General features: G+C 41.2%; 1 protein-coding gene across 2 annotated transcripts in view; it reads right to left on the bottom strand.

Annotated features, from left to right (window-relative positions):
* Nucleotides 1-6,140: 6,140 nt before the first annotated feature.
* The window catches only part of LOC149257534 (Eukaryotic translation initiation factor eIF2A family protein), a 114,398-nt gene continuing 93,000 nt past the window's right edge, over nucleotides 6,141-27,538 (bottom strand). Inside the window, exons 9-15 of one of the 2 annotated variants that reach the window (XM_089414407.1) lie at nucleotides 16,831-16,964; nucleotides 16,684-16,747; nucleotides 7,310-7,418; nucleotides 7,019-7,170; nucleotides 6,872-6,897; nucleotides 6,648-6,755; nucleotides 6,141-6,431 (exon numbers count right to left, since the gene is read on the bottom strand). In XM_089414407.1, the coding sequence (XP_089270533.1) occupies nucleotides 6,662-6,755; nucleotides 6,872-6,897; nucleotides 7,019-7,170; nucleotides 7,310-7,418; nucleotides 16,684-16,747; nucleotides 16,831-16,964 (579 nt within the window). In that variant the 3' untranslated portion in view covers nucleotides 6,141-6,431; nucleotides 6,648-6,661. Of the gene's footprint in view, nucleotides 6,537-6,647; nucleotides 6,756-6,871; nucleotides 6,898-7,018; nucleotides 7,171-7,309; nucleotides 7,419-16,683; nucleotides 16,748-16,830; nucleotides 16,965-27,538 lie in introns of both variants that reach the window. The other variant, XM_089414400.1, reaches the window with a different exon arrangement.

Consider the following 27,538-nt stretch of genomic DNA (forward strand, 5'->3'; position numbering starts at 1 on the left):
CACCATGGTTGCTTGTTGTCCCATTGTTTTGTTGTTGTCACTGTTGTACCATCACAACTTGTTATACCTTGTTGTCCCATGCATCTTAGCATTGCCATACCTTGCAATTGTCCCATGCATCTTAGCAGCACTATACCTTGCTAATGTCCCATGCATCTTAGTTGTTGTCCTATGCATCGTAGCAGCACTATACCTTCTTGTTGTCCCATGCATCTTAGCAGCACTATACCTTGTTGATGTCCCATGCATCTTAGTTGTTGTCCTATGCATCTTAGCAGCACTATACCTTGTTGTTGTCCCATGCATCTTAGCAGCACTACACCTTGTTGTTGTCCCATGCATCCTAGTTGTTGTCCCATCCATCTTAGCTATTGTCCCACCGTAATTACAACAGGGATTTGCGGCCTTCAATTTCAAGAAGAAGTTCACCCTAATCTGCACCAAATAGTCCAAATTCAATGCTGCTCTTTGGCCTTGTCACCTGCTCAAACTCGGACCCAAAACAGTGAAGAGAAACACCCTAAATCTTGCCCAGATTTGCCTCTAGGCCTGCGGCTTACCTCCTGTAGCAGCTCGGCCTTATTACAGATGTTTTCTTGCCCAAAATAGACCCTTCACATCAACGTCCTCCTTCTTCTTGAGCTGCCTTAGGATAGCTTTGTTAGGGTTGCCTTTAGGTCTTAGTGAGGGTTGCCTTTAGGTCTGCGTTAGGGCAGCCTTTAGGTCTGCGTTAGGGTAGGGACCAGCATATAGGTTTAGGGCTCCTTCTTGATAGCGTTTAGGGCTTTTCTTCATGACTGTGTCCTCTAGATTAGGGCAGCGTATTTCTTCTTCTTGATTGTGGCTAGGGCAACCTCTTTTCCTCCAACGTCTAGGGCTTCCACTCCTAGATTTCTCTTCCACTAAAACCCAAGACAAGTGGAGAGAAATCAAGATAGAAGTGTGTGTAGAAATGACTATCAAGTCACCTCTTTTTATACTAAATTGTGGAGCACATGAGGGGTTTATTTGGTTGTTGGCCGACCTTGACGAATTGTCTTATAACACAAATAAATTCATATCTCCATGAATACTTATCGGAATTGGATGATCTTTAGATCAATCCTACACCTCTCGATGAGAGGGATCCAAGAAAAATATCAGCTACCATTAATAAGATGACCCACATGGAGTTTGGCCATAGTTTCCAATTTTAACATGCTCTGATATCACTTGATGCAGATCCGCCTCTTTTAAGCTTTTGGATGACAAAACCATCGCAACCCTTCTATTCCCTATAGCGCTTCGTCAACTCTCAGGCGCCAAGGCAAACATATCTGTGAAACAATATATAGTTAAAGGAATGAAAGGTATTAATGTTAATTCCTCTACGAAACCATCCCCATGACTGTGGCTCAAATGCTTGCTCGTCTTGTTAATGGTGACTCCACTGTGTGCTTCACCTTGTCAACAAACACGTAATTCGCTATGCAAACCTGCTTCCATGTGCCCAGTGCAATACAAAGGTAAGTTAATAAAACCTCTAGGCTCAATAACCTTCAAGTTGGCCCACCTTCGTTTCTTGCCACGTGAGCCTCACTGCAATAGCCTGATGTAATATAAAGGTGAGAAAATAAACCCTTCGGGTTCACAAACTTCTGAGCTATCCCACCTTCGGCTCCTGCCACATAACACTGATCATCCAAACTCGGCTTGATGGAAAACATGTTTATAAAAGCCATCAGGGTGGAAGCCTCCAGGCAAGGCCCTCACTTAAAGTTTTAGCCACTCACAAACCAGCTACTGGGATAAAAAGCTTACCAAGAGTCGTCGAGGTAGAAACCTTCAGGTGAGCCCTCAATTAAAATTTTGGGCCGCTCACTTAAGGCCAACTCGCTGGGAATTTAAACTTAACAAATTGTCAAGGTATAAAGACTCGGGGTTGGTCCCACTGAACCGATTGTGTCTAATGACGACCTGTCAAGAGACGAATTTCCATTAGGGTGTTGTGCACTTGCTCTATTATGGTTTATATAGTTGAAGGCTCTTGGATCTTCTGTCTCCTCTACATGCTATGTCAACCTATGTTCGCCCCTCTAGCTTCATTTTCTCCTATCTTCCTTCAGTGCTTACGGATCTTCCATTAACTTGGCCTTCGTGCGCCTTGGCTCCTATAAGCCCTTCTTAATGCCTCCTTGTGGCCCTCCTGCAATTCTAATCTTATATATATTCTCTTGGCCCTGTCAATGCTTAAACCAAACATTACTCAATGTAGGATTGTGCATATGTTATAAAATATAATCAGAGAATAAGAGATTGCAAAAGCACTGGTTATCGGGCAAAAAAAAAACTCTCGCTCTTCACACCACACTGATGTAGGAGCAAAACCACCCCAAGTCAAAACTGAAATTCGTGAACCTTCCAAAACGTCAGCGTGGCATGAGAACCAGATCTGCTCATGAATTTGTTAATTGTTTATTAATGAAATTACTATTTTAAGAGATTGTGAATGATTTTAGGAATTTGTTTCGATATCCTAAGAGAAAAGAATGGATCTGAAATGATCCATTCGATGTATTGTATTCGTTATAAAATATAGTCTTCATGCATTTGTACGGGGGGCCAGACACCATGTAACATCAAGAGCAAGAGAGCGATCTGGCTCATGGAAGCGTGTTGTAATTTGAGCTTGAAACATTAATGAAATCTGTGTATTTTATGTACTCTGGATCATGCGTTGTTTGTGTGTGTTTTTAATAAGATTAAGGTTTAAATTCGTCTGAAATCTTGTGGTTGTGATCCTCTGAATTCTTCAATGCTAGTAATCTGTTAATGGCGTGGAGATGGTTTGAGATCTTGTTACAGAAAGTACAGCAGAAATTAAAACAAATTTCGTAGGCCCATAACCCACAGGCCGTGCGTGTGGAAGAAAGTTGCAGCTTTGCTGCGCATTAGAGAAGAAGGTGGTTTTTCCGTCATCAAGTGGTATCAGAGCAGAAGAAGATTCTGCGGAAGGAGGTGCAAATTTAAAGAGGTATGGTCTTTATATTTTTGTGCAGGTAGCAGCAGAGGAAGGTGAGAAGATTGCAATAGCCTAAGAGCAAGGAGTGCTCAAGAGAAGCTGAGAACAACTTCCAACTGCGGTTGGGTAGAAGTTGTTGAGGCAGCTCCACAGTTGCGATTGTGGGTAGAGTTGTCTTAGAGATAACAATTCCAGCAAAAGAAGTGTTGGGTAGAATTGTTAGTCAGCAAGAGGTTTGAGGAGAGAACCATAGAGCTTGCCAAAAGACCAAGTCCAGAGGAGAGTTTGGTGAGGTAAGTGGCAGCAGGGAGGACTTCTTGTTGCAAACGCTGATTGTAGCTCATAAGTTAAGCTGTTACAAAGGCCAGAAGCATATGACCAGGAGGTCATAAGATAATAAATAAAAAATAAAAAAATAAAAAATAAAAAATAAATAAAAATAAAAACCTCGAGAGTCTAATGCAGGAGCAAAACCACCCCAAGTCAAAACTGAAATTCGTGAACCTTCCAGAACGTCAGCGTGGCATGAGAACCAGATTTGCTCATGAATTTGTTAATTGTTTATTAATGAAATTACTATTTTAAGAGATTGTGAGTGATTTTAGGAATTTGTTACGAGATCCTAAGAGAAAAGAATGGATCTGAAATGATCCATTCGATGTATTGTATTCGTTATAAAATATAGTCTTCGTGCATTTGTAGGGGGGGCCAGACACCATGTAACATCAAGAGCGAGAGCAATCTGGCTCATGGAAGCGTGTTGTAATTCGAGCTCGAAACATTAATGAAATCTGTGTATTTTATGTACTCTGGATCATGTGTTGTTTGTGTGTGTTTTTAATAAGATTAAGGTTTAAATTCGTCTGAAATCCTGTGGTTGTGATCCTATGAATTCTTCAATGCTAGTAATTTGTTAATGGTGTGGAGATGGTTTGAGATCTTGTTACAGAAAGCGCAACAGAAATTAAAACATATTTCGTAGGCCCATAACCCGCAGGCCATGTGTGTGGAAGAAAATTGCAGCTTTGCTACGCATAAGAGAAGGCAGTTTTTCAGTCATCACACAGATTTTTTGTTAAAAAGAGGAATATAAAGATTACATTGCTAATCCGGTCCAGATCCATAATCATAGGACATGAAAGACCATTTTAGGGAAAATAATTAAAATCACAACAAACCATAACAATTTGCCTAATTTAATGAATTACATAACAAATCTAAAACAAATCTTAACTAGCAAACCACTAATTAAGAAACCAACTCCTTTAATAAAAGTTTTTGACCTCTCAGTGAATCAGACTTTTTACAAATGCCCTTGCATCAAAATGGTAATTTGAATTTTTTAATTTGCCTCCAAATTTATTAGGTCGGTTAGGCCCCTAAGAAGCACCCATTCGACCCCCACTTGAAGGTTATATAAAGGAGATCATTTCTCTTCATTTGGGCACATCAACTTGGTCTTATACATCTTTGATCTAGCTAAATTATGAGAGGGCCGAAATTTTAGGATGTTGGAATTTCAGGGACTTGGATTTTGCCATGGCACTTGACCATGATTTTGGTTACTAGTTTGGCTATTATTCTACTATTTGTTATTTATGATGTATTGCTGAATCTGGGAACTCTCTCTTTCTCATAAGAAAGAATTTTTTGAACTTTTTTTGGGTTTTCCCCTTGTGGGTTTTGCCCTCGCTGTGTGCCTAATTTTCTGTCTCTTGTCTCTTTGTTTCATGGTTACTTTACTGCTCTTTCATGTTTATTAGTTGATTTTTTTTCTTCTGTGTTACTTCCTAAATGATATTGAATTCAATGTCTTGTGAAACTAATGTTCAATTGATCATTGAAGTAGTTATCAACAAAAAGAAACCTTTGACAATAAACCCAACCATGAAAGCTTACACTGTTATATATTCTCTTCCAACAGCCAAGCTAAAGCACTAATGGAAAGGAAATGGCTAAGCTTGAGATATGAGTTCCACATTAAAAATGGAAAGGGATTCTACGTTGACTATTTATTTCTCAAATAGTAAAATCAAAGAAGAATCTTGACTCTTGGGACACATTAAATTAAATCAGATGAGGCACTAGGAAATTTGGGAAAAGTTTATTTTTATCATGTCCAAATGACCCTAACCAGATCATAGTATAGTTAGCTAACAGTATTGTTGCAAAGATGTCTTCTTAAACCACCAATCTATAGAGATGCATGATGAAAAAATCCACTTGTAGACACAATCTCCAGGTATGAATCCTAATCTCTGGCCACCTCTAATCTCAATGGTGTTGCCACAAATTGAGATCCAAGTTCCAAGCAACAAAGGGGGAGGTGTAATAAGCCTAGTAAGTCTAAACCAATGACATGAGGAGAAGGTGCAAGCTTTGAGTGACGTTGATCCAAGGCTTGAAGAGGGCAGGTTCCACAACAGAGTAGTGGCTAGGAAAAAGCCACATAAGCTCATTTCTTTTCCAACCTTTAAAGTTTAATTTCAAGTTTAAAGCAATAGAAGCTCATTTCTTTTTCAATCATCGAAGTTTAATTTCAAGTTTTGCAGTTAATAAGATAGATGGAGAATTTCTCCACATAGAACTCTCGATTTTGCTATGCAGTCATGTTATAAATGTTATTATCCTGCATATGTTCAATTTCAATCCCAAAAAAAAGCTAGATGGCATATGCAAAGTCTTAGAGGGAGCAGCTAACAGATTCAACATTGAAAATGTCACTTAAAAGTTGGTAAGGGGCCCTTTGTGCTCGGAGCTTCACCCTTAGGGTGAATATATATAAATAAATAAATAAATTCTTTTAAAAACAATTAAATCCCAATTCCAATTATAATCTCAAAATCAAGCAATTTGTATTGAGATGCTTAAAATCATATGCTAATTCAAAAACATTGATACTTTGTTCAAATTGGATGCCCAATTTTTTAATATCAAATATATATATATATGAGGGTTGCATGTCTCTCCATAAGATGTTCCAACGGTTGTGGGGAGCGGGTGTTGCTGTCATTATAAAGAACAGAAATAATGTTGCTATAATAGGACTACAACTCCAACCGAAACTTCTACATTAACACCCTTAGTTCTCCATATCAAGAACCCATTGCCTTGGATGTTTATCACGCCTGGCACTCTCTTAAGAGGAAAAATTGATTATTTTCATCAAATTTGGGTGAAACTCTTGCTGATAAGTATCACGTCCTCTACTCAAAACAGTAACAAAAACCCTTCAGCATCGATAAAAAAATCTTATAGAAAGGCTAGTATATCGATCTGCGTTTATAGCATGCCAATTCACGTTGCATTGATTTAATTGCCCTTTTAACTCCTCAATCATGCATTCAACACAATTCTGCAGTGACAGACCATCCACGCAAGTAACTTAAAAACGGCAACAAAATTTGACAACCCCAACGGTCTGAATAATCTGAAATACCAAACCAAAAAATACTTCAAATTTTAAAAACGCCCAGGAGATACTGCAGCATACAGATGAACCCATGGGTGCTGTTATGTCATTTGAGCTCCAACTCTGCAAAAATCGTGAAAATTATATTTTCCATTTCTAAGCACTTTTAATTGCATAAGCATATTAAGTAAGAAATAGCCACTGAATACAAGAGAGATAGAGAGCAATGCATACCAAAACAGAAAAAATCAACTAGTAGTCACTGAAGCTGCTTCTTGTGCCTTTTTCTCCCTCTGTTTCTCCCTTTTCTTCTTGTTTTTAAGTGCATTCTTACTTGTCTCTCTGCAAGATTACCACAACAAATTATATTAAACCCTTCAGAGAGAGAATATCATTAAAATTCATTTAAAGATAAAGAAAAGTTAAAAGGATTGCAGTTATGAGGTGAAAATACACACTGGGAAGAATTTGTCTCGCCAAAAATCTGCCATGCAAAAACATTGCAAGTGACTGTCAGCAACTAGATATAATTCTTAGATCAAAATTGTTTACCATATCATCAAAAACGTTATTGTTTTCAAGTCTATAAACACAACACAGTATACCTGAGCATTAACAGCCATAGCGCTTTTAGCATGTGGTGGCTGATATGATGCAGGTTTTGGTGCAGAGGCAGTTTTAGCATGGGGTGGTTGATATGCTGCAGGTTTTGGTGCAGCGACAGCAATCTTTGGAACTTGATTTGAGGTTTTGGAGGCTGAAAGCAAATCAAAAAACAGTCCGTGAATCTACCAAAATTTATAAAATAATTACCACTTTCCAAGTTTCCAAAGACTTTTCCTGTACGACTTTATTGCAAAATGATGTGACATTGTAATGTATTATGCATACAATACCTGCATTAGTTGTCCCATTAGTTGTCTCAATCCGCAGATTTTCCTTTACTTGCTCTACTAACTCTGGAAGATCTCCATATATAGTGGACTCTGCTGGGCGCCACTCTGCCTATACAGAACAAAAGTGTTGAAAATATTAGCGAGAAAATGGTTCCTTGATTTACGCCTTGATCATAGGAGCCAGAACAAGTTCCTTCTTGTGCATGACTCAAGTTCCTAAAAATTAGGATGAGTTCCTGTAGTTTAGGAATCAGTCCCTAAAAATTAGGACGAGTTAAGATGAAGTTAACTGATGTGTTAAAATTGAAAGTCGAGTTCTTGATTTTCTAGTGTGAGTTGATTGAGGAAAAACAGAAGTGATTGAGTTTCAAGTGGTTGACTTGAAATAGGACGAGTTGCATGAGCAGTTAACTCATGCTAACTCAATCAATCACAAAATCATTCCTTCATTAGAAAACTCACTAATTTTAACCATTTGAATTGCCTTTAAAAGGAAGAACAAAGGCACAAGTTTGATCATTGTTTTGGTGAGCACGAGTTGGTGAGACCAAGCAATAGGAAGCACAAGTTTGTGTGTGAAGCTTGTGAGAGGAAGAGTGTGCAAGAGAAACTTGTGCACAGGTTGGTAGAGGGCAGTAGAGATCAGCAGTCTTGCAAAGGTTTCAAGCTTAGATCAAGCAGGGAAGACAAGTGTATCTTTCAAATTGAAACAGTTGTATTTTATAAGAGATCAATTGCTCACTTTTTGCTATCAATAAAATTCTCATCAAGCAGAGGGGTTTTCCGGTTGGGTTCCCTAGACAATTCTATGTTTTTCAATTGTGTGATTGTGCTTCTTGTTCCTATTCCGCTGCATCTAGTAGATAAATTGTGTGTTTATGTGAGAAAAAGTTTTATTTCAGATTGTTCATATTAGCAGATCAGAATTTAGTGGAATTTCTACATGGTATCAGAGAATGGAACAAATTTAAGATCATCACAAGTGCCCTAGGAGCAACATTCTGGAGCAGCCAAAATCTTGACAAGTGGGCAGTCCTTGAAGTCCTCATGTACAGTGATCACTGAAGAATTAATGAGCTGTTAGGAGGCAGAGTTGTGGAACCCTAGTTCAGTGGGTTGCAGAAGGCCAAGCCATTGATAAGAGGGCAGATCCAGAAGACCCAATCAGCAGACTTCTTAATGGAGCTAGAGGCCTGCTAGTGGGGCAGATTAGTGAGCCAAAGTTTAGTGACACAAAAGGAGTTGTGATCATTGATAGTGGCAGATTGTGGCGCTGGAGATGGCAGATGCATGCTTTCTGAGGGAGCAAAAGTTGCAATGATCAACAGAAGAGGAGGCAAAGTACCTGCCAGATGTGTTTAAAGAACATTCTTCCACATGACCAGGAACAAGAAGAGTTTCAGCTCCCCTGAAGGAGAAGGACATGCAGTTTCAAATCGAGCTAAGAGATGATGGTCAGTATGCAACTAGAGGAGTTGGTACTGTTAGTTTTCAGAGGGAGCCAAGTAATCCTCTTCATCTCAAAGATGTTCTCTATGTTCTAGGATTGAGGCAGAATCTTTGTTTCGGTAGCTAACCTTGAGGACAAAGGATATGATGGCATCTTCAGCAGAGGTAACGGAGACATCCAGCACTTAGCTTTTGGATGTAAGAAGCAAATAGGTGTGAGTGTGAAGAATCTCTACAAGTTACAGGTAGAGACAGGTGCAGCTTTGAGCAGCAACGCAGGGAGTTCATAGAATAGAGATGTGGTGGTTGAGCAAGAGCAGGATAGAGCTCTCAAGATGTAGACTCAGCCAGTGTCTCAGTTTCAGTCTAAGCTAGCTAACAATTGAGTTGACCAGCAGGTTGATGATAATGAGGAAAATAGCCCAGGGCGAGAGGAGGCATCCACTTAGTCTGAGACTTCTAGTATAGGGACAGTTCGAGCCAAGTGGGCAGAGGATTTGGTTAAGGGAGATCATAAGAGAGTTGTTAAAATTGGCAACTAGGTCCAAACTCCATGTGGGTCATCTTATTAATGGCAGATGATATTTTTCTTGGATACCTCTCATCGAGAGGTGTAGGATTGATCTAAAGATCATCCGATTCCGATAAGTATTCATGGAGATATGAATTTATTTGTGTTTTGGGACAATTCGTCAAGGTCGGCCAGCAACCAAATAACCCCCTCTTGTGCTCAACTTAGTATAAAAGGAGGTGGCATGATAACCATTTAGACACACTCTTGAGATCTCTCCTCTCCACTCGCCTAGGTTTTGGTGGAAGGAGACATCACCAAGAATCTCCGCTGCTCTAATGCAAAGATGCTCTACGCTAAGGCTGTCATGGTAAAGAAGGCCTAAAACGCAAACATGAAGACGATGAGGATGCCCTAGCTAATACGCTGTCGAAAGAAGCCTAGCTGCAGTCATAAAGGAGATCTGACAGCAGGAAAGAGGCTCAAATACGCTACTCAAACCTGCCCTAATATGCTGCCTAAAGGATGCCCTAAACCGCAGTCAAATGAGGCTCCTTAGCCGCAGCAAAGAAGGGAGATCTACCCACTGTTTAGGGGAACTTCTACACGCAACAAGGCAGCCCTAATCCGCAGATCTAAGGAGCCCTATACGCAGCCAAGTGGAGGCCCTAATCCGCAGCAAAGAGGGAGCCCTATATGCAGCCAAGTGGAGGCCCTAATCTGCAGTTAGGAAAGGTCCTAATACGCTGTCCAAGAGAAAATCATACACAGTCCAGAAGGAGCCTTAATATGCTGTTAACGTAGGCCCTAATACGCTGCTGAAATAGCCCTTATCCACAGTCCTAAGGGAGCACTCATTCACTGTCAATAAAGTCCTAATTCAACAACAATCGCAACAATGTTTGCTGTAGGTGACTGAGTGTTAAAGGAAGCTGATATAGACATTAAGCCACAGTTATACAGTGAAGGAAAGTGTTGAAGTCTGCTCCTTTGTGTTGCTGCATTAATTTACTTCAGAGTTGCTATGTGCTAGGCCATAGGCCATAACATCATAGCAAGGGTTTCTTAATGTCTACATGGAGGGTTGTTAAATGCTACAGCTAGGCCGAGTTTGAAGAAAGGACGCAGGTCTGTGTGAGCAGTTTTAAGGTAAGGAAAAAAAGCTGATTTGGTTGGCTGTAGGTGACAGCTAGTGCAGCAGCATGATGATATAGTGCAGCAGCATGATGATATGGTGCAGCAGCATGATGTGTGCAGCATGATGATCTAGATGCAGCAGTTGGATGCAGCATGGAGTGAGAAGCAGCAGGATGATGAGGTATTGCAGCATGCATTTGGATACAGCTTAGTGCAATGAAGAGCTCAGCATGGTGCAGCATGAGGAGATGCAGTACAGTGATGGGTACAGCCATGATTAGCGAAGCATGATGAAATGCAGCATAGTGATGATGAGTGCAGCATGGTACAACACAGTGAAGTGCAGCATGATCACAAGATGCAGCACAATGATAGGTGGAGTCACCTTACATGTCTTCAACTGATCTCATGTATCATCATCCTAGGAGATGATCTATGCTTTGATCTAGATAAGTCAAAGTGATGACTTCTATTGTAAATGTACTATCTCTCTCTCTCTCTCTCTACTGAACTATTGAAGAACATATAAGAAGAATTGATCAAGGGTTTCCCCACATTGGGGTTTGTCCCTGGCTAGCGCCACATCTTGTGTCCTCTTGTCTTGGCTTGTCTTCTGCAATTTATGTTTATGTTCTATCTGTAGTTTACTTTAATGCTGATGTGATTGCTAATTTGGAAAAGGTATTGAGCTAACTATGAAAATTGAAATAAATTGCTCTAAGCATAGAACATACCTAAAATTAACATGGTATCGGAGCTGAGGTGAAGACAATGCCCAAGCAAGAGTGAAAGAGCAATCACCGAAGACAGTTGGGAAAGGACAAAAGGATCAATGGATTCCTCATCCCTCTTCAAATTCACCAAGGGTGAAATCGAAGCAGAGAATATTATCAGAATGGCACAGCGGAAGCTTCTGATAGCCTACCTAAAGATCACTTCAATGAGAAGTCTGGATCTAAGGGTGGAAGGAAAGGCAGATGCCTTGGTTATAATAAGTTCGGCCATTATGCGAAGGAGTGTCCAAATGGCAGGGACACATCACTTGATGATGATGACAATCATTCCAAGGACATCTTCAATGATCAGAGGAATGACAGTGCAGGTCATCAAGGTAATGGCTGACTCTTCAAGAAAGCAAGGAACCCCAGGTATGAAGAATCAAATGTTGTTTCTGATAAGATAAAGAAGTGATTGGCCCTCTCCTTCAGATTCTTTGGGAATCTGGCTTATTGATTGTAGTGCTTCAAGGCACTCCATCGAATAGAAGGGTGCTCTCTCTAATTTGGTAGAGATAGAAACAATCGTGGGATTATACTTGGAGCCGATGCCACCTATTCCGGAAAGGGTGTAGGGAATGTTACCCCTCAATTGAATGAGAGTAACTCGATTCACTTACAGAATCTCTTTTATGTACCTGATCGCAAGAAGAACCTGGTGTCCATTTTGGCAATGGAAGTCAAAGGTTTCAAGGTGGCATTCATCGATGGAAAGGTACGTGTTTTAAAAATAAAATTTTCTAAGATGATTTTGAGTTTAGGGTTGGCAATTTGTATCAAGTTGCAGGATGGTCCATTGGGGACCATATCAGCTGACACATTTGATCTATAGCACCGGAGGTCTACTTATGGGGCCCTACCCGATGTGAGTCAGATGATGACTGGGATGCCTGAATTCAAAAGGAGCATGAAGGTACATGTCTGAGATGTACCAAAGGAAAATCTCACAAGGGGGCCATTCCCTTCATGTAGTAGGTCCACAGGTTTGGAACAACCCGAGGAGGTTTGAGATTCATGATTGGGAATCTCATGTATACAGGTGGAAGAAAGCCCTTTATGACTTGAAGTAAAACACCCCAGGCCTAATATGAGAGGATTGATAGCTGTCTGATGAAGCTGAGATTCACTAAAAGTGAAGTCGATCCAAACCATTATTTGAAGGTTGTGGATGATAGACCTCTCATACCAGCACCTTCTGAGAAATGACCTATTTCTGACAGGTGCAAACCCTCTCACTTGCAGAAGTAAGAGGGAGTTGGATTCCAGATATGGAATGGTAAACTGCAAGCCCGTGACTACCTCAAGGATCTTAACATTCTAAAGTTATATGGTGGTGATGCCGAACCAAATTTGGGAAATGCCTCTGAGTTTCATAAAGTCATCGGCATTGATGTTCTTAGTGAACTTCCGTCCGTATATATGCTTTGCAGTTAGCATGGTGAGCTCATATTTGGTTGAGCTTCACTAGATTGGTGCCAAGAATCTTTTGAGATATCTTCAGGGCATAATCTCTCATGGATTGATATACAATGCCAGAAATATGAAGCTGCATGATTATTAGAATGTTGATTGGGCAGGTAGTGTGGAGGATCGCTAGAGCACTTCTTAGTGCTGGTTCTCTCTGATTCTGGTTCGATACCATGGATGAGCAAGAAGCAGAAGTCGGTTGCTATAAGCACTGCCGAGACCAAATACATAGCTACGAGTATGATTCGTGTGAAGCTGCGTGGTTGTGAAAGCTCTTCAGTGCGCTGTTTGTACACATGATGAATACCACTATGATTCTTTGTGACAACCAGGAATCCCATGTTTGATGATTGCTCCAACAGATAGACATTAGATACTACCTTATCTGGGGTATGATAAGTCGATGAGCGAGGAGGCTCCATCGCATTGAGACTGATGTACAGCTCGCAAACACTTTGTCAAAGCCCCGGGGAAAGGTCAAATCTGTGATTTTCCCGAACGACTTGGAGTCGTTGAGAGACCTTCGTATAAGGGTCCTGCTTGTGCATGCAATCAGCTTTGGGAGCTCTGGGGGGCTTGGGGTGCTTACTTGAGCAACATACGACCACAGGGCAACTCACCCTCCCCTGGTGGTGCGCTATGGAACAGGATGATTAGTTCTCCTGTGGGCCAGGATGATTAGTTCTCCTGTAGCAACTATGGAACAGGATGATTAGTTCTCCTGTGGGCTGGGATGATTAGTTCTCCCATGGCGACTGTGGGACAAGATGATTCGTTCTCCTGTGGATAGGATGATTAGTTCTCCTGTCGAGGCATCCTACCCATGTAGTCTGGGACTCATGGGAAGTACCTCTTATCTGATCAATGAGCAAGGAAATGGAGTTAGGGACCATAATAGTACTATCGATGGACGCATCGTTGTATCTACCGCACTCCCTATGCTAGGATGACCTCCATTGATCTGGGATCAGTATGAGTGGTTTGAGACACTCTCTTGTGACATTGATCTGGGATCGGTATGATTGGTTTGAGACACTCTCTTGTGATATTGATCTGGGATCAATAAAACTAACTTCAGGTCAGTAGAGAATGGTATGAGACATTCTTGATCAATTCTTCTTCTTCATGGTTCAGCAGAGCAGTGTAGGGCACTGATGGCAAAGATAGTACAGTCAGACATATGGATCAAGCTCAGCAGTGCAAGGCACTGATGGCAAAGCTAGTACAGTCAGACATATGGATCAGCGGATGGAGTTCTCCCTAGTTGAGAGGGAGTGTTAAAATTGGCAACTAGGGCCAAACTCCATGTGGGTCATCTTATTAATGGCAGCTGATATTTTTCTTGGATTCCTCTCATCGAGAGGTGTAGGATTGATTTAAAGATCATCCAATTCCGATAAGTATTCATGGAGATATGAATTTATTTGTGTTATGGGACAATTCGTCAAGGTCGGCCAGCAACCAAATAACCCCCTCTTGTGCTCAACGTTTTAGTATAAAAGGAGGTGGCATGATAGCCATTTAGACACACTCTTGAGATCTCTCCTCTCCACTCGTCTAGGTTTTGGTGGAAGGAGACATCACCAAGAATCTATGCTGCCCTAATGCAAAGATGCTCTATGCTAAGGCTGTCATGGTAAAGAAGGCCTAAAACGCAAACATGAAGACGATGAGGATGCCCTAGCTAATACGCTGTCCAGAGAAGCCTAGCTGCAGTGATGAAGGAGATCTGGCCGCAGGAAAGAGGCTCAAATACGCTACTCAAACCTGCCCTAATATGCTGCCTAAAGGATGCCCTAAACCGCAGTCAAATGAGGCTTCTTAGCCGCAGCAAAGAAGGGAGATCTACCCACTGTTTAGGGGAACTTCTACACGCAGCAAGGCAGCCCTAATCCGCAGATCTAAGGAGCCCTATATGCAGCCAAGTGGAGGCCCTAATCCGCAGCAAAGAGGGAGCCCTATATGCAGCCAAGTAGAGGCCCTAATCTGCAGTTAGTAACGGTCCCAATACGCTGTCCAAGAGAAAATCATACGTAAGCCAGAAGGAGCCTTAATATGCTGTTAATGTAGGCCCTAATACGTTGCCTGAAATAGCCCTTATCCGCAGTCCTAAGGGAGCACTCATTCACTGTCAATAAAGTCCTAATTCAACAACAATCGCAACAATGTTTGCTGTAGGTGACTAAGTGTTAAAGGAAGCTGATATAGACATTAAGCCACAGTTATACAGTGAAGGAAAGTGTTGAAGTCTGCTCCTTTGTGTTGCTGCGTTAATTTACTTCAGAGTTGCTATGTGCTAGGCCATAGGCCATAACATCATAGCAAGGGTTTCTTAATGACTGCGTGGAGGGTTGTTAAATGCTACAGCTAGGCCTAGTTTGAAGAAAGAAGGACGCAGGTCTGTGTGGGCAGTTTTAAGGTAAGGAAAAAAAGCTGATTTGGTTGGTTGTAGGTGACAGCTAGTGCAGCAGCATGATGTGTGCAGCATGATGATCTAGATGCAGCAGTTGGATGCAGCATGGAGTGAGAAGCAGCAGGATGATGAGGTATTGCAGCATGCATTTGGATGCAGCTTAGTGCAATGAAGAGCTCAGCATGGTGCAGCATGAGGAGATGCAGTACAGTGATGGGTACAGTCATGATTAGAGAAGCATGATGAAATGCAGCATAGTGATGATGAGTGCAGCATGGTACAACACGGTGAAGTGCAGCATGATAATGAGATGCAACACAATGATAGGTGGAGTCACCTTGGAGAATCAGTTGAAGCAACATGTCTTCAATTGATCTCATGTATCATCATCCTAGGAGATGATCTATGCTCTGATCTAGATAAGTCAAAGTGATGACTTCTATTGTAAATGTACTATCTCTCTCTCTCTCTACTGAACTATTGAAGAACATATAAGAAGAATTGATCAAGGGTTTCCCCACATTGGGGTTTGTCCCTGGCTAGCGCCACATCTTGTGTCCTCTTGTCTTGGCTTGTCTTCTGCAATTTATGTTTATGTTCTATCTGCAGTTTACTTTAATGTTGATGTGATTGCTAATCTGGAAAAGGTATTGAGCTAACTATGAAAATTGAAATAAATTCCTCTAAGCATAGAACATACCTAAAATTAATAGAGCAGGCCTTGCGTTTGCTCTAGTAACAATATGCGATTATACAAAATAGAGTTGGATGAGGTGCTAGAAGAGGTAAAAGGGGACAAAGTCATGTAGCCAACATTGAAGTTTTGAGGGTGATGCAACTATTGGAGGAGTGAATGACAACGATGGACACAGTTTTGTAGAGATAACCAAAAGCGGGAGATATAAGTGCGGATGAGGAAGAAAGTCGAATTCTTGATTTTCTAGTGAGTTGACTGAGGAAAAAAAGTGATTGAGTTTCAAGTGGTTGACTTGAAATAGGACGAGTTGCATGAGCAGTTAACTCATGCTAACTCAATCAATCACAAAATCATTCCCTTATTAGAAAACTCACTAATTTTAACAATTCGAATGACACAAGTTTGATCATTGTTTTGGTGAGCACGAGTTGGTGAGACCAAGCAATAGGAAGCACGAGTTTGTGCATGGAGCTTGTGAGAGGAAGAGTGTTCAAGAGAAGCTTGTGCACAGGTTGGTAGAGGGCAGCAGAGATCAGCAGTCTTGCAAAGGTTTCAACCTTAGATGAAGCAGGAAAGACAAGCGTGTCTTTCAGATTGAAACAGTGGTATTTTGTAAGAGATCAATTGCTCAGTTTTTGCTATCAATAAAATTCTCATCGAGCAGAGGGCTTTCCCAGTTGGGTTCACTAGACAATTCTGTGTTTTTGAATTGTGTGATTGTGCTTTTATTTATGTTCCTATTCCACTGCATCTAGTAGAGAAATTGTGTGTTTATGTGAGAAATTTTTTTATTTCAGATTGCTCATATCGGCAGATTAGAATTTAGTGGATTTTCTACAATAGACACCATTCTAAATCTGCATGCATATATATACATATTAGACTGAAAACTCTCTTGCAAACAATCTACAGTACCAAACAAACCTGATATAGTTTGTCAAACATCTTCTTGAAGTATAGTGATCCATTATAAGAAAATATCTTGATCCTGCAGTATGCAAATATTAGTACGCTTAATCATCAATATCTTCAGTTAAACTTTATAGGAAATTATAGAATGGGAAAGCATACCCATTGTCCACTTGCAACCGGGGAGCCGTTGTTGCTGTCATAAAATATCGTCCATCAGGCGACCATTCACTTGTGACTGACCATTCAGCCTTTGAACTTCCAAGCAACTTTTTAGCAGAACAATCCCAAAATGCCTGCAAAAATTCTCTAGCATACTCACTACAATATCACAAGATCAGGCATGTATTCCTAATACCTATAACAATTTAAAAGGAATCTTTGCAAGCTTCAATTCAAGAATCTTAGAGGCCCAGATAACATCTCCCACAATTTAATCTATGGGCAAGCAAATGTCAGCACCTGCGGCTAATTAAAGGAATATAAAGGATGGCACAAAGTGCAATACATATTTCAATCAAAATATATAATCCATAAGGCTCTAAATCACCTCTAGTGTACAAAAATAACTACATATTATTAAAATGAACCAAGTCTGATCTCAGCGTCATCTCTTCTAGGACAATCAATAAGACCAATGATAGTTTTGAGGAAAATTCTCAAGGAGCAAATTCTATGATCAAATCTAAGACTCTGGTCCATTAATTTGCCAGTTCTAAATGTACTAACAAAACAACAAATGTTTGATTACATGTACAACGAGGAAAAGCTATATCACAACAGCTAGTGGGTATGCTCCTAGTGAACCAAATAGTTTTATGACAATGACAATGACCTAAGCAAAAGGAAACCAGAGAATGTTTTGATTGTAGCGAACCCCATTGAAGCCTAAGCAAAAAAAGGACAAGAAGATAATCCAACTAATAAATAAAAATCCCTAAAGATTTGGTTTTACGTTTTAAAACAAAAACAAAAAAAAATGAAATTTCCTCAAACCATGCATCAAGAAAATTTTGAAGGATGGTACTTTATCTTTAAGTGGAGAAGCTTTGGCCTACCTTACTAGTCCTTGATTTGCAAACTATAAAATATTTGGCAATATTTTTGTAAAAATATTCAAATTTCTATGGATTTTATATAGTTTCTATAAATTACCCCCGATCGGGGTGTGCAGAGACCTTGGATCCAGACAGATTATGGTCAGGACAACCGGAAGGATTAAGGTTATGACAGACGGCATAATGAAGAAGGTAAGTGGGCGGCTCATTCGAGGACCCCACACAAAGGAAGGGGAAGAAGACAGGAAAAGGAGGCAAGTGGAGGATGCCTCGGGATTGAAAACGGGTAGGTGGGTGAACAGCCGGGAAAGAAAGGTGGCGAGAGAGCTGGGGGAATGCATGCAAAGTGCAAGAGGAGAACGAGAGACAGGCGCAGTGGGTGAAAGTCGAGAGGAGAGCAGGAGAAGGGGTGACTGTCGGCATCTGGACTCCGCCTGCAGCAACCTAGAACAAAACCGATATGTAAACCAAGCTCCCCTCAGTGTAGATTTGGCACCAATGACGCAAAATTGGAGGAGAGTCTGGCAAACAAGGAGAGTGGTGTCGAAAGTAATAGGAAAATGTTGGTCCTGTCTCAAGAAGATAATGTCTAGTTTCTTAATTGCTGAAAGAAATGAAAAAATACGTGAATTTGAGTTCAATTGTCTGTTGATAATGTCTGGACATGAATTGACTGTATTTTATGAAAGGCGAGGGGGAAAAAAAGGGATTTGTGAAGGGTTTGGAGGGCCGCTCGAACCTGGGGGAAAGAAACTGATATCTGTCATAGGGAAATTCTACAGCCCGGGATTGAGAGAAGGCTATGACTCCTCTGTCAGCCTTCGGGGGTCCAGTCGCCTCCAGAAACAGTGGGGGGTGAGGGGTGAATGGGAAATGGAAGACAGGCCTTGTTAGGCTAGTCTGGCTTCTAGGGGGATGCCTAAACCAACGGGGAAGAAAAGAGGTCTAGGGGAATAGGAAGGGGGAAATCCAGACCAGTGGGGCTTTGCATGGCCGAGGGGGAATCTATTCTCTATAACCCTGTGTAGTGATGGACTGCAAAGGAAGGCTAAGTCTAGAAAAGCCAAGAGGGGGCGGGTTGTGCATAGCAAGTCGAGAGGGTCCGCCCTGGTGGCGGATTTGGAGCCAAAACCCTGCTTTCCTGAAGTCAGAATTCCAATTCCTTGCCAACCAACTCACAAGAGCGGAGAGGGAACTTTGCGGGGACCCCAGGTGATGGGTATTGGGGGGGATTAGAGCTAAGGAGAGAAGCGATTACCTTGATGTTGCTGAGAATTGGGGGCAACTGGGTTGCCGAGAAGCAAACTGGAAGTTTCAATGCTATAAAGCAGAATAATAAGGAATGGCAGAATGTTATGAAAAAAATTAGGACTAGTTTTAATGAACGTACTTATGTTAACATTACAGGTAGTATTAACTCCTATACTCTTTAGTCTTTGGCGCTCCGTCATCAGGAACAGGTAAGAACGCGAGGGGTGGGGACTGAAGAAATTGTTGAAGGAAAAGATGGTGAAAGCAGAAGGGAAACAGGGAAGAAAAGGAGGTCAACAAGCAGGTAAGCAGGCAGAGAAGAAAATGAAGGGCCCGGAGGCGTCAGCGAGCAAAACACAGAGAAAAAGGGGAAGAAAAACAGGCGAGGAAAGCATGCAGAACTTAATGCATGCTTACCATGCAGGCACCCCAGCACAGGTAAAAGCCGTAATAGCAACGTGGGAAGCAGAGTTAAATGCCAACGTGGCAAACGAAGAACTCCCAATGGAAGACTGGGAGCCATTACTTAACGACCCAGGCCATACTAGAGGTCGTCAAACTCTGTTCAGGCAGACCATACAACAATACTAGGTCATGAAAAATCTATTGGCCAGGGCAATGATAACATACAGGGACAGAGAAGAACCAGAGAGAGACAGGCAGGAGGAACCAAGTTTAAAGGACATCCAGAAGGAAATCTAGGTGGTGCAGGTTCAGAAATATCACTAGAACCTTCGTTTTGGGAGAATGGAGAAGCAGATCCAAACCTTGCTGCAGAACAAAGTGCCTGGGTCAAGTGCCAAGGACCCAGCTCCTATTGAGTCATATGATGACTAAAGCAAAGAAACAAAAAGTTAATTTTTGTTATTATGTTGGATAGCATTTATTTTATAAGTCAAAGCATTAAGTATATAGTAGATACAGTTGCAAACTTAGCATGGATGATAAGGATCAAACTGTTTAAATTTTGGACAGCTTTTGATGTTGATCGGTGGCCAACAAACCTGGTTTCCTTCGGGCAGGTTGAGGCTACCAGACATATTTTGTTACCTGCCTATAGATAATTAATAGAAAAGGGAAGTACTACCAAGCTTACACAAAAGAAAATATAGTTTCTATGAATTGACAATTTCTAAGGTAAAATAATTTTATCCTATAAAATTTGGGCAAATCATTATTAGAAAAAATGGAAATTAGTGAATCATTTTTTGAGAAAAAACATCGAAAATTAGCCCATGGGTGAAATTTAGCCCCTAAAATTTTCCATGCTATGCATTGCAGTGCCAATGGGGATTGACTTGGCTAAACAGCTATGGACTTGGCTGAGTTGGAGCAGTTTGGTACTAAACTGGTTGAGTTGTACATTGAATCAGCCAGTGTGGTACCAACCCAGTCCCCAAACCAATTAGAAGGTTAGGTCAGGACTCAGTACAATTTGGGGTTGACTTGGTCAACTCAACTAAGTCAAACAATTTTGAAAACACTTCCTCAGACTAGACAGCTGAGAGGTCTCTTCCACATGCTGTATGTTGATGACAAGCTGAGTTGTGTGCTCAAGAAGGCTTGAAATACATTGAAGAACTAGTTGTTGAGAAATACGTTGAAGAACTAGTTGTTGAGATACCGGACAAATGGGGAATTTCAAAAAGGGATCATGCAATTATTAAGGCATTGAAGAAGAAAATGAGGCTTAAATAGCCTATGGGACTGACATTTTATGGCAGTTAGTAGGGCCCTGCTTATCTACAGTTCACTTACAGCAAATTGGATTTAATTTTTAGTGAGTCTCAATCCTGGACCCTAGGTTAATCTCATTTTCAAGTCATAGCTTTGCCACCAGAATATTGTATCAATATGTAGACTGTGGACTGTTCCAATATTAAAACATTTTTATAAGTTTGTATCGAGGATAAACTGTGATGAAAGTGCTTCTGGCAAGGATTCTTCACCTAGACTAGAGGTGGAAGGTGTATTAGCACCACCAACAGCAGTGATCGTCTTGTTTTAGCTTGCCAGCTCATGCTTGCACCAAATTTAGTAACTAATAAATACCACGTAGCAGACACATTGCAATCTTAATCGAATAGTTGCCTATGAGACCAGCTACATTCATGTCAGCCGAATTTTATTTTTGAAGTTTGGAAGAGATCTGGGAATTCCCTTTGGCATAGGATCTTATCTCACATATAGGCTGATACATGATGAAAATGTGAAAATGCTTACCCGGAAGACATTGTAGAAGAGTCTGCAGCCAAACAGAATAAATACAAATCTGCCAATTCAATGCCTGTAGATCAGGATATAAAGAAATAATTTCAACACTTCAAAAATCTAAATAAGCGTTGGTTTTCTGTGGAGATTTGGACAATTGAGAGCAAGAGTGAGGACCCAATCAGAATGCATGAAGAATCTGCAAGGAGACTTGAGATCAGCACCATCATGCCTTGAGGAGAGTATGTTGTGCAGGCCAGAAGTAATTTCTGCATAAGTTGTCTTCTGGGCGTAATATAGTATATGACCATGTTGACAAGGAGGATGCAGAGGTTCTGGACATGGTTCTGGTTTGAGTGAGCCAATCTGCACACATTCAATCAGCAGAAGGCATTGTACTGAAGGGTGAAACAGCAGACCAGAGGATATAATGGTGAGAGTTAGATGCAGTGCAATAGCATGCAGTGTTCCACAGGAAGACGTCCCCCAGGGTGGAGGGCGTGGTCCCCATTTTTCCCACACTTCAGCAATAGGAGAGCACCCCTGTTTGGGTGAACGCTGGGGAAACATTTCCCCAGCATGCAGGACATGTTTCCCCAAAAGGGGGGGCGTCTGCCAGTTTTCATGAAGCCAAAACCTAACAGGTACTCATCAATCCTAGAGTACCAAGCACATTATGACGTAGTTTTGGTGAAGCCTAAACCTAACGTGTACTCATCAATCCTAGAGTACCAAGCACAGGATGATTGCCTCAACCCATAAAGGATTTTCTTCAATCTCCACACATGGATCACATACCCATGCACCTCAAACCCTCTCAGTTAATTTATGTTAACTCGTTCCTCGATCAGGCCATTAAAGAATGCTTTCTTAACATCCATATGGTATAAATACCAACCAAAAAGATGCTAACGACATAATGGTCCTGATATAAGTATACCTAGTAACTAGAGCAAAGTTATCCTCACAGTCGGTTCCTGTTTTTGGGAGAGTACTCTAGCTATGAATTGATCCTTGTAGTTCTGATCCTACAGTCAGCTACATGCTTCACCTTGTGCAACCACCTCGAATCAACCACTAATTCCCCTTTAGTCCCAACACAATCTCCCAGACATCATTCTTCATGATGGAGTTGTAATCCTCCACCATGGCATCATGCCATACCTCCTCAGCTACTACCTCTTCATAATTGGAAGGATCTGCATCAATGATGGAAAACATCAAGGCAACATGATTGTGTAACTTTATGAAGATGGCTTACCCAAAAAAGAAGTCGTTGGAACACCAACTTGCTCTACTGCCTCCTGCAATGTCCATAGGTGCTGATTTTTGTGTAGCATCGGGAGGTATTCCGCATGCCAAGAGGCCTCCTAAGTCGACCTAGAAAAATAATGGAAATTAAAATAAAATAATTTATTTTTTTTGGGTTTCATGTAGGCACAAAAGGGACAAGTCAGCCCCACCATCAAAGGGTATGCCCATTGGGGTAAATGCACCCAATCAATTTGTATATATACAAATGATGTGACACTTCAATTGTCTCACTCACTCATCATCTCTCTAGTAGAAAAAGGATGAAATGTCTAAAGTTTAGACTTGGTTTTTCACACAGATTTCTAACATTTTATTGTAAACCTTGCTGAAGAAGAATTTCTCCTAGAAGAAGAGTTGTTGGGTCTTCTCCCAAGTTTGAGTTTCCCCGGGAAAATTTGTTGTCTCTATTGTGCATGGCTGTCTCTTTATGATCTTATTGTTTCTACTGTTTTCACTGCATTACTGTTGAGATTTTGTGTGTATATTTGTTTAATAATATATGTGGCACAAGATAAATTAATTGAAATTTGAAGATCATTAGAAGTAATTATCAGATCAGAAAATTGGTTTCCACTGTGTTTATTGTAGAAAAAATCAACATGGTATCAGAACCAAGTTTTGTTCAAGGAAGCCGAGGATCTATCCAGCAAGGAGAATCGAGTTTCTTCGGACTCTAAGCTGTGGCTGCATGGCCGCAGGACTGGCCGCAGCTGATGTAGAAGGACCGCAGGACTCAGCAGAGAGAATAAGGACTGGACCAAGCCCTGGTTCTGTGGCTGAAGAGATATTTCAACAGCAAGGGTTAAATGGAAGTCTGATAAGGCTGTTGTGAAGGAATGTAGTAGTGCACTAAGGAGAAAAGGGCTGTTCTAATTAATATCTGATCCAAGGTACTCATTTGCACACCATTAGCACCAGGAGCTATGTCCAGAATTCTGAGTTTTTTATCTCTGAAGTTTGAAGACCTATCCTGATGTGACCTTGTGAACCCTCCAGACTGTGGCCAAGTAACTCTGTGGGTGTTACCTTATTTGTTGTGTTATACCTTGGCCTTCTGCCCATAGACCAAGTCTCCTATGCAAAGTTTGACATGTGTATAAATTGTGGCCTGTGCAATTGCTATCTTCATCTCTTGTAGACTGAAACCCAGAGCATGCCTGAGATAAGTGAGAAGTGATAAGTTTCAGTGACAAGTTCAAGGGAATGTGGCAGGATAAGAATACTGACGGTTTGGACAGAGTTTTCATGTACCACAATAACATTGCATAAAATTTGCCAATAAGTGAGGGTGTATGATCTACAGTCCAGTAATTCAATGCATATAAATCTGGGCATAAAGGCCTGTGTATTTGCATAAATCAAGCAAGGTGGCGTATTCTCCGAGCTCTGGATCAGGTTCTGATGAGATTTTGTTAATGAGAGTATGATGATATGATCTACTTCCCATTCTGATACGTTGATAGGGATAGCATAGTATAAGGCTGTTTGGCGTCGTCTTTTCTGTGCTAACTCAATGGTAAAGTACACCTTGTGTGTGAGTTAAAAGGTGTTGTAGAGTGTCTATTCTTGTTGCAGAGCTGATTATAGGAAAAATTGTTGCCAGACCTATCACCGACCATTGAGTGACAGAGTATGCACAAGCCAGCATTTGAATTTCAACTATATTGATCTAATGTCTTTAATAGCTGGAGCCTTATATTATTTGCTACGGATATGTCAGGGATACAATTGTTGAATTGAGGCTTATGTGATCCATATCAAGTTTAAGAGAACTTCTTCGGCGTAAATCACAAGATAAATCATTTGTCGATGCGTTTCGAACCAACAAGTGTGGTTCATCGTCAGGACAAGTTGAAGAAACAGATCCAGCTTAATCTACAAATGACTGGATAGTGGGCAGAATCGCTGGCAAAGGTTGACTGGCATATACAGGGTCATGGAAGTTATCATGATTACATTCTGTTGGTTATGTGCGCTGTTATATCCAGTTACAATTCGAAAGCAGAACTATGACCATTTGTTGGATTGAGTGCCATTCTCCCTGTCAAAATATTAGATCAACATTGTGTAGCAGAACTGGTAATGCACGCTGGTTACAAGGCAAAAGACAGCCTGATACAATAATTGGAAGACATAGGGTTTAAATGCGAGTGAAAGATCCAAAGGATGAAGAAACCCTAGCCCTTACAAGTCATGCAAGAAGAAAGCTGCATGCATTAACAATTGATGTTGATGACAAGGATGAGCAATGCAGATGGATTTCAGTGTTTCTGCAAGGAGGCAAGAATCAAGAGGGAGTTGACAATTCCCTACAACACTCAGTAGTTTCCCTCTTAATCAAGAGATAAGTACTTCATATTTTTCTCCCTTGATTATTATTATTTTTATTCCTCAGTCAGCTTCTTATCTTTTGTATTTGCTTAGTTATAATTGTTTCTTCTCCTGAATGAGGTTTGCAAGTACATCGCAAAGGCTGCCGAGACTCTGGCAGCAAATGGCAGCGTCAAGAAAAACAAAGCAAGACTTGTGACAAGAGGGTTCTTCCAGTAAGAGGGAGCAGCAGTGGCAGGACTTGCTTACATGACAGAGGGAGCAGCCGTGGCAAGAGACTTTGCTTCCGTGACAGAGGGAGCAACCAAGACTACCACAGGAAGACCTACTTCAGAAGCCAGAAGGACATGGCTGGGCCACTTCATCTGAGACATGATACAGAGAGGAGCAAGAGAGCTCCAGTACATATCCACAAATGCACAGATTGTGGACATACTTCAGAGACAAGCTTAGTATGATAATGAATGTCTCCCTCACTAGAAGGTAATGATGAGGTCTTTGCAAGATTAGGCTAACAATCTCCTTAAGCCGTAAACAACTTTGGTTGGGTCATAAAGGACTTTGATCAAACAAGTGAACGGCCCAAGGCAATTACTGGGGCAATTTATAGGATACATTCACCTTTGAAGCTAGATGGACTTGGCTAGGCCGACCAGAAGTGAATGTCCCAGGGAAATTATAGGATTGGACAGATCTTCTCCTTAGAAGCCAGAAGGACTTGGCTAGGTCATAAAGGACTTTGACCAAAATGGTGAAATGTCCAAAAGCAATTTCTCTCCCAAGAAGCTAGAAAAACTTGGATGCCTAGGCTAGCTCATGACCAGAGGAGATTGATACAATTGCCTAAGGAGCCACCAAGAACATTGGCCAACCTAGGATGGAGTTTTCTATAGACATGCATCAACATGGCAACCTCATAAACTCTTCTTAAGGAAGGAGAAATTTCAGCTAAAGGAGAATCTGTTGCATCCAAAGAGAATACCTCCCTCGTTAAGAGGGAGTGTTGATTTTTATGTAGCATAGGTAGGTATTCACGCATGCCAAGTGACCTCCTAAGTCTGCCTAGAAAATTTATGGAAATTAAAATAAAATAAAATTTTTTTTTGGGGTTTCATGTAGGTTCAAAAGGGGCAAGTCAGCCCCACCATGAAAGGGTGTGTCCCTTGGGGTAAATGCACCCATTCGACTTGTATATGCACATGATGTGACACTTCATTTATCTCACTCATCATCTCTCTTATATAGAAGACACTTGTGGGAGAAGAAAAACGATCAAATGGCTAAAGCTTGGACTTGGTTTTTGGCACAGATTTTAGACATTTTATTGTAAACCATGCTAAAGAAAAACTTATCCTAGAAGAAGAATTGTTGGATTTTCTCCCAAGTTTGGGTTCTATTAAAATTGGCAACTAGGGCCAACTCCATGTGGATCATCTTATTTATGGTAGCTGATATTTTTCTTGGATACCTCTCATCGAGAGGTGTAGGATTGATCTAAAAATCATCTAATTCCGATAAGTATTCATGGAGTTATGAATTTATTTGTGTTATAAGACAATTCGTCAAGGTCGGCCAGCAACCAAATAAACCCCACATGTGCTCAACATTTTAGTATAAAAGGATATGACTTGAGAGTCATTTCTCACACACACTTCTATCTTGATTTCTCTCCACTTGTCTTGGGTTTTAGTGGAAGAGAAATCTAGGAGTGGAAGCCCTAGACATTGGAGGAAAAGAAGGCAGTCCTAACTATCAAAGAAGGCATCCCTAACGCTATCAAAGAAGGAGCCCTAACCTATATGTTGATCTCTACACAATCAAGAAATAGCCCTATACGCTGGTCCCTACAAAGACGCAGTCAAGGAGGACAATAGCATGCCCTAGCCACAACATTAGAAGGCTGCCCTAGACAGCGTGGAAGGGTTGTATGGACAGTGTATCTCTAAGGTAAGTTTAAGGGCTAAACGCAGTTAGTTTAAGGCCTGTTTCAAGGTGAAGGAGGGCCAAGTTCTCTTGCTGGAATAGCCGCAGTAATAGGATTGATTTGAGGGCAGTTTTAGTGACACGTTTATAGGGCCGTAGTGAGGGACTACTACAGCAGCAATTGGGAGATGAAGTATGGAAGGCCGAGAGACCTAGAAAGGACCTCCTAACCAGACCGCAGTCATCTCTAAGGACAGCAAGGCAAAACAGGGGTATTCTACCTATACGTTAGGCTTGTTAGTGTGCCCTAACCAGACTAGTACATGCACAAAACCCTAGGCAAAAATCAGCAGTAGCATGCAGCAAAATTGAGGGTTGTTTGTGGACTGATAGATAGATGCATGAGACAGCAAGGCGACTAGTACAGCAGTGCTAATAAATAGGACAGTTGGGCTACATGGTGCTGCTAACTAGTGCAGCAAAGTAAATAGGACAACTGGGCTACATGGTGCTGCCAAGATGCATGGGACAGCAAGGTACATAGTGTTGTATAGATACATGGCAGCAAAGGCACATGGGATAGCAACAAGCATGGTGCAGCATGGCAAGCATGGACAGCATGGATAGCAGTGGCAAGCATGGTGTTGTAAGCACGAGACATGATGTATGACAACATGGTTATGACACATGGGACAGCAATGCAGCATAAGGTGCAGCAATATGATGTGTACAGCATGGTCATGAGGTCCAGCATTGTGATGATGGGTGCAGCATGGTGCAAC

Source organism: Pinus tabuliformis, chromosome 6 (genome assembly GCF_031772625.1).
Source record: "Pinus tabuliformis cultivar Carrire ecotype Pingquan chromosome 6, CPIR1, whole genome shotgun sequence".
Taxonomy (NCBI): Eukaryota; Viridiplantae; Streptophyta; class Pinopsida; order Pinales; family Pinaceae; genus Pinus; species Pinus tabuliformis.